General features: G+C 44.9%; 1 protein-coding gene across 1 annotated transcript in view; it reads right to left on the bottom strand.

Annotated features, from left to right (window-relative positions):
• Positions 1–7,647, bottom strand: part of Lvrn (laeverin) — a 55,042-nt gene that overhangs the window by 40,161 nt on the left and 7,234 nt on the right. The window contains exons 2-3 of the mRNA XM_050149283.1: positions 1,947–2,089; positions 244–383 (exon numbers count right to left, since the gene is read on the bottom strand). Coding sequence (XP_050005240.1) covers positions 244–383; positions 1,947–2,089 — 283 coding nt within the window. The remainder of the gene's footprint in view (positions 1–243; positions 384–1,946; positions 2,090–7,647) is intronic.

A 7,647-nucleotide genomic window follows, 5' to 3' on the forward strand; every position in this document is an offset into this window, starting at 1 on the left:
GCATGAAGCTCAGATCCACGATGGACGGAGGCTAGAATCTTCCCGGTAAGCGCACCTTGGGGTGCTTACACACATCATTAGAAATGGGCTAGTCCAGGTGCAAGAATTAGCTAGAGTTCATGGGCCAAGCAGTTCTTTAAATGAATACAGTTTGTGTGTTGTTATTTCAGGCATGAGCTAGCCAAGCGGCCGGGGTGTTGGGGACGCAGCCCCGCCGCTCATATTTCAACACTCGCTACTCACCTCCTTGCCTCTCTCAGTTCTGCTGACGTGGTCGAAGTCACATATAGCAAGAGCGACTAGGTAAGTTGGCATGCGGGGTGTGGTGTGGAAGGTAGTGACCGTCCATCTGCTCCCATTCACGTCGATTCTTTCAGACTGACCTGCAGGAATATTTTAGTCCAGACCGCCGTAAACCTAGATAGCATGCAACGCAACCTAGAAACAATTTGTCAAGACAGTTGCCAACCAACCACTCCTTCCTAGGGACTCCCTGTAGTCTAGGAGGTCTGGTTTCTCTATCTAAACCATCAGCACTACATCAGGTTACTGTGAACCACTGTCATCCAGGACAAACACAAGTTAGCAATAAGGAGATAAAAAGTGCCAACGACCCTGAAATGTCACACTATAACTCAAGGATATGCAAAATTAGTATGCTGTTCAAAAGTATTTATGTGTGTACATAATGAGTGTGTGCATGTGTGCCTATGTGTTTACACAGATCAGCACAGAACATCTTGGCCAACTGCTCTCCATCTTGTCTTTTGAGACAGGGACTCTAAACCTGGAGCTTCCCACTTCAGCTGGACTGGCTGGCCAGCAAGACCCCAGGGAAGCCCCTGCCTCTGCCTCCCCAGCACTGAGATTACAGTTGCACTGACCCTGCCCGGCTTTTTACGTGGGTGCTGGAGATCAAACTCAGGTTCCCCCACTTCTATGGCAAGCATTTACTGACCAGGCCATTTCCCCAATCCCCAGAACAGTTTTAAAATATTTTCTATTATTATGACGACTCCACTATGACCATTACCTACTGCATGTATGAATCAAGTCATCACACTTTATCCCACAAACCTATACACTTGTTGTAATATGTTTTAAATAAATAAAAGGTATATTTGAAGGGCCCGCTGGCGGAATTGTAGGTCTGAATCAGCATCCTGAGTGACGGGAACATAACTGAATGTCAAGCCCGTGAGCACTGTATGCCCCCTGCCCAGTCGGTACCCTTTCTTTCTTCTTCTGTTTCCTCACTTAACACACATCTCGCAGCATTTAATCTAGAGCTACCTGAGCCCAAAGTGACTCAAAACTGCAACTCCCCGTTTGTCGGGTCTCAGTGTGGAGCCTAATGCTGAAATTGCAAACTCAACTGCTGGGGAGGGCTGACCGTCTGATATGTCATGGGGTAATACATAGTAACAAGGAGACTAGGGCAGTTTATGACGGCTCAGGTTACCATAAAGAGGCTAACCTGGTCCTCAGTTTTCTTCTCTTAAAGCCATATAAATGCTGCAAGTCCAACATGAATTGAGCTCTAGAGTTACCAAGGAACCGAAGGTCAAGGTTTTTATATCATGTCTCTGGATCTTTAGAAGATAGAAACCAGTGCAGTCAAGGAAAGAAAATCACCCAAGGCGAAGAAAACACATCTGTGCATCTGCTGAGACCAACTGCACCAGCCTGCTATCAGTAAGGGCCCATAGTTGTGGACTAACTAACGGGCAGACAGACTGTCGGCATGCAGAGGCAGTATCATGTCCCCAGTTCCCCACTGAGAATGAACAGGGATTTATCTTCTCTAAGTGGGAGGGTCCACACTTGGCTCGTGTGACTGCTCTCCCACGGTTACAACAGACGAAGGCCACTAACACACTGCCCAGAGAAGCGGACATGAGAGCTCACGTTTTCACATTTGCACAATGGCAGGAAGCATTGCTTACCTAGCTGTGGCATGTTGGAAAGAGCCTTGTAGCCAGGATGGTGAATAATTGTAATATTGAAAGTCGCCTTCAGAGCTGGCTCATCAAAACAGGGGAAGACAGTCCTGGCAAATGTTGGTTCCATTTGAGTTGCAATCAGGCCTCTGAAATACATTTGGGGGAATTTTTTTTTCTTAAATCAATGGGGGGGGTGGAGGGTACAGCTGAACCGGGCATATTAAAGAGCTTGTATCAGGCTGACGATCTCACTACCATCTCTAAAACACACATTCTCTCTCTCTCTCTCTCTCTCTCTCTCTCTCTCTCTCTCTCTCTCTCTCTCTCTCTCTCTTTCTCTCTCTCTCTCTCTCCAATTTCTATAGCATCTTGGGACTCTTGTGCTCTTGTAAGACCTAAAATAATAATGATCTCTTTAACTTTAAACCACAAAGTGATTTTTGTCTCGTTACATCATGAAGCTTTCACAGGCAAAGCAGGAACAAACACACTCACGGAATGTCGGTCTTTGGAAAGCCAGGACGGTCTCTCTGAGACTTGGCTGTGGCTTTGATCTGTCACCAAAGGGCGAGGCAGTCTGAAGAATGTCTATGCGTTTTCTTTCCGTCTACCCCTCTTTCTCAAATGTTCCCTCGTCTTTCTAATTGAAAACGTACAGTTCTATTTTGGACCCCTCTGGGGGTCAACCGTATGGGTACGCACCGACTGAACACTATGTCCTACAGTTGCAGAGAGATCTGCCACATCCTGACTGTGGCTTCTCCTACTTCCATGGAAAATTACAACGAATAACACACTGCCATGATGCCCTGGTGATTTACAGCAGAAAGCTTAGGGGGGAAAAAAACCATGATGTCAGGTTCACCCCCAGCACATCCGGCCAGAGTGTCTGAAGGGCATGGCTCTCAGCAATAAGCTTTCTCCTCAGTCTTGTTACTGCATTTGCCAAGATTCAGCACCCTGGGAACCCAGCTGTAGAGAACAATGTTAAATATGAACTTCCCTTGCATCTGAGGTCCCGGGCTTATCATCCGTCTTTTGTCGACAGTTCGTAGATAAATAAAGCCAAACTAACACAAACATCTTGAGAGGGCCTGTCCCGTCCATTTTTCACCTCTGCGAACCTCTCTTCCACTGCAGAAGAGCCTCTTTGCTTACATTAAAAAAAAATTTGCACAGCTCTAGGAGGGCACTCAAGTTGTTAAGACTTTCAGAAACTTTCGTGAAAAATAAGAACGAACCGTCTCACAGACAGCCCGCTGGGGTGTCCAAACGCTACTGTGGCAAAGCCATAATTTGCAGCCAGCCTGTTTGGCCCGTTCATTTCCCTCATTTTATTATAGCCTTGCCTGTCCAGGCTGGAAGGAAGCCTGTGGTTTCACCGTAGCCAATTTGGCTACAAGGCCTGGTCACCCTGCTACCAGCTGAGCCATTCTGGGAAAGTCACTTCGCGGATCCTGAGCTTCAGCTCTCTGTGTGGAAAATATGGTGCTCTCCTTTGTGTTGCTACCTGAGCACACATGCTATTTCATGTATCATTCGTGAACAACTGAACACCAAATCACCTGTGAGCCCAGTATCTTCCAACCTGACAAGACATATTCAGTACTGCTGAAGTTTAGAAAAGACCCAAGGGCCATTACCTCATAGGTGAGTTGATCGACATTAATAATAAACTTATCCAAAGTTGCTGGAATTATACCTGACCACAAACTGAATCAAAATCATCTTTCTCTCCCCCCTTCCAAACTACCAGAAGCTAGGGGTTCTGTCTATTTTTTTCTTTTTTTTTTTTGATTGGGTCATTTACAATGGAAGATGTCTTCACAACTGTTGAATAAGGTTTAGCTCAGCTTTGGGGCTGTTAGAAAATATTGGCAGCTTTATTAAGACTTTCAAAAGACTTGAAATACTTGTGCAGTGTGTGTTACAGTCAAAATGGCCTGTTTTATGACTTGGGTTGCTTTGTTTGAAAGGAGATACAATGAAACAACATTGTATGTTATTTTTTGGTCACCAGAGTTCTCCGCTAAAATCAGGAGATTAAAAAAAATTAAAGTCATGTAGCTTTAAGAAAGACACTTTAAAGTCTCTAGACATCTTTCCCATAGAATGTGTGGATGTAGTGAGATGGTCTGAATGGGCACTGAGATCTCTAAAACCGTGATTCTAAGAGAGGGCATGGGAAAGAGGGCTAAACATACCTAAGAAAATGTAGACAAAGTCTATGAGGTGGTCCTGCTTAAGTCACCTGGAGCTGGTAGAAGGATGAACCCTTCAAGGGTTCATCCACGCTCTTTGGGAAGTCCATAACCCCCAAAACTGTAGAACACTCTGAACATATGGTGACATTTGGGCCAAAGAGCATACTATAATGTGAAAAGGCACCTCTCATTATAGAGTAGCTTCAGGTACTCAGGAAGCCAAACGCTGAACACAAACCACGGGAAGAGAAGTTTGACAGCATCTCCCCTGCCGTGACTTCACAGAGTTGATGAATCTCAAGCATGAAGAACATCACTGATTTAGCAAACCAAACACAGCAATGTTTCCAAGTCCGTGATTCAAGTTTCCTGACCAGTGAAAGAAAAGGGCTTGGTCTAGGTTTTCTGTAACTGTTTCCCTGTCCAGGAAAGTTTGAAAAAAAGTCCTTACAACTCACAGCCCTTCTGGCTCCTCATCTTAACTGCAAAGGCCAGAGGCTAGCAGCAGCCACCTGATCTTGGATGCCGCATCTGGGAATCTCACACTGAGCGTCTTTGCCTTCTCGCTCTGCCAACGGAGACAGAAGCTGTCTAGCCTTCTGATCACAGGAGGCTCTGCCATTCTCTCTTCCCTTCAGGTCTCACTGAAATATGCTAGTATGGTGTCTGCTAAGTTTCTGGAGTGGGCGGCTGGTGAAGGAATTGCTGTAGGGGAATTTGCCTCCTAATGGTTCAGCATTGTGGAATGTCTTCCCCTTCCTCTTGCTCTAGAATCATGGCCTCACCACTGTCTGGAGCTAGAAGCGATCTGCACTTGGAGAGTAGGTCTATTTCCACTAAAGAGATATCAGTTACATGCACTCGGTAAATCATTTCATTCCAAGTTACTTTATGAGCTCCATATGTCTACATCTTCTGCTAACAAATGCTAAACAACAGAGCTGGTCAGAGCGTAAGTAAAATTCTTCAAGAGTTATGATATCCCACTCCCTAAATACTTTCATGCAACCCACACCCAGAAATCCAAACGTTTAGTACAGCCAGATGTTCAACCACTGGACTGTGATTCAAGGACTGTCCCATGAATCATGGTTGTTTATTACTTGGGTAAGAGGATCTGAAAACTATAGTTTCCATCAGGCAACAAAATATAATAGCGGCAAAATTCCAATGAAAGATGCCAAATTAGGTTAGGAAGTTCCACGAAGCAAATGGACTTGAGATTCAGAAGGTTCCTCTTTAGACAGCTCAGCTGTAAGAGGAGAGCCAGGGAGTGAAGAGAGGTCAGAGAAGTCTTAGCAGGCAGTGGATGGTTGTTACCAACACTCACACGCTGTCGGGGAGTTGGAAGGAGGCAACAAGCTCTATCTTTGGGCTAATGGAGAGGAGAGAGACTCTCAGAAAGCAGCCTAAATATTCCTTAAAGCTGACAGAAGAAAGCTGGTGCTCATTCACTCTGAAAGTAACTGAAACTGACCCAAAGCCTGGGGTCTGCTCCTACCCACTGAGACCTAAGAGGTGACTGAACAGCTGGCTGCTTCAGAGGCAGAGCCAGATGAATGCTGTGCCTCCAGCTACAAGGCAGTCCTAGGCAAGGAGGGGATGAACATGCTCCATGGAATGTTGCAGCCCAAGACACTGTGAACCATAGTGGGTACTTTCTTGGATCCTGTCCAGTAGAGCTACCAGCAAGAGGATGAAGCAACATAGAGACACAGTTACCTTACTGTTGAACTGAGGACCCAGTGATGTAGCTGACGACCCAAGCAGAGCAATAAGATAATCTCTGGCTAAGTCAAGGGATGTATAGGAAAAAGACAAATGGCAAGAAAGCTAGCACGTGTCAAAAGAAATATGTGTGCTAGGAAAATAAGGCATGTGCTGCGCTCGAGCGAGCAAATGACAAGAGGACTAGTTCCACTAAAACGTACATACATGTTACCTAACCTCTTCTTATGGTGCCTGTCTTGCCAGACCCCTGGATGCTGCACCAGTAGTTATTAAGATGGGCAAGGAGGAATGAAAGCATAAAGTCAAGATATGGATAACTGTGCCTGCCCTACTGCAGGTGTCTGCCACAAATCAGGTCCTAGAGCTGGAAGGAAAGATGCAGGGGTGTAAAGGGAGCATCAACAGCAAATATGTGCACTGTTGTAGTAAGGTTGTCTTGTTTTTGTCTCTGACTGTATTTATGACTTAGCGATTGTCAATCATCCACCACTTCGAGCCAGAAGAATTGAGGATACCATAATAACATGATCCACAGAATCAACTAATCTAGGCTCATAGGGGCTCACAGAGACTGAAGCGACACTCATGGAGCCTGTATGGGTCTGAGCTAGGTTCTCTGTATATATGTTATGGTTGTGTAGCTTGCTGTTCCTGTGGGACTCAAACAGTGGGTGGGTCTCTGACTCTTCGCCTGCTCTTGGGACCCTTTTCCTCCTACTAGGTTGCCTCATCCAGCCTTGATATGAGGATGTGTGCCTAGTCTTGTTGGAACACACATTAAACTGTAAAGAACAGTGGGGAAATCAAAGCTGTTTATATGCATAGAAGCATGTTTTCATGACATGCTGATCACATTTGTTTTCAAAAGCTATGGAATAGCTAACACAATCACCTCCCAGAGAAACCATTGTGCACACAAAATATGAGTTCAACACCCATCCCAGCTATGAAATTACCTCCTCCCTCCCTTTACATCAGCATCGTGTGCCTGGTACTACAGTTCACTGACCTTGTTTTGAGAAATGCAAATTCTTTCCCAGCATTGCTCGGGGTTTTCTCTTTTGAGAGTATGTCATTCTCAAAGTTACGTAAAAGCAACTTCAAGGAAGTCTTTCAGACCCTGTTCACTGTGTTCAATGTTGATCATATTACTGTCTCCTTTATGTGATCTCAGTAAAGATCTGAATTTTTTATAACTCCTCTGTAATTCCTTCCCTGGAGCCTGCTCATTTCCTTTCTCTAACTTTCTCCCAGCTACTGCTTATCTTTGATCAGGAGAATACCATGATCAGAATGCAAGGATATTCCTAAGAATTCAAGAGTATAGGTATCAGGAGACCACTTCCTACGTATAACCCCAGCAGCACAGACATTAAGGGCAACATTGACTAAATGGGACCTCCTGAAACTGAGAAGCTTCTGTAAAGCAAAGGACACTGTCACTAAGACAAAAAGGCAACCCACTGACTGGGAGAAGATCTTCACCAACCCCGCAACTGACAAAGGTCTGATTTCCAAAATATATAAAGAACTCAAGAAACTAGACTGTAAAAAACTAATCAACCCAATTATAAAATGGGGCACTGAGCTGAACAGAAAATTCTCAACAGAAGAAGTTCAAATGGCCAAAAGACACTTAAGGTCATGCTCAACTTCCTTAGCAATCAGGGAAATGCAAATCAAGACAACTTTAAGATACCATCTTACACCTGCCAGAATGGCTAAAATCAAAAACACCAATGATAGCCTTTGCTGGAGAGGTTGTGGAG

This window comes from Alexandromys fortis, unplaced genomic scaffold, assembly GCF_014885135.2.
Source record: "Alexandromys fortis isolate MF-2015 unplaced genomic scaffold, M_Fortis_MF-2015_v1.1 scaffold_60, whole genome shotgun sequence".
NCBI classification, from domain to species: domain Eukaryota; kingdom Metazoa; phylum Chordata; class Mammalia; order Rodentia; family Cricetidae; genus Alexandromys; species Alexandromys fortis.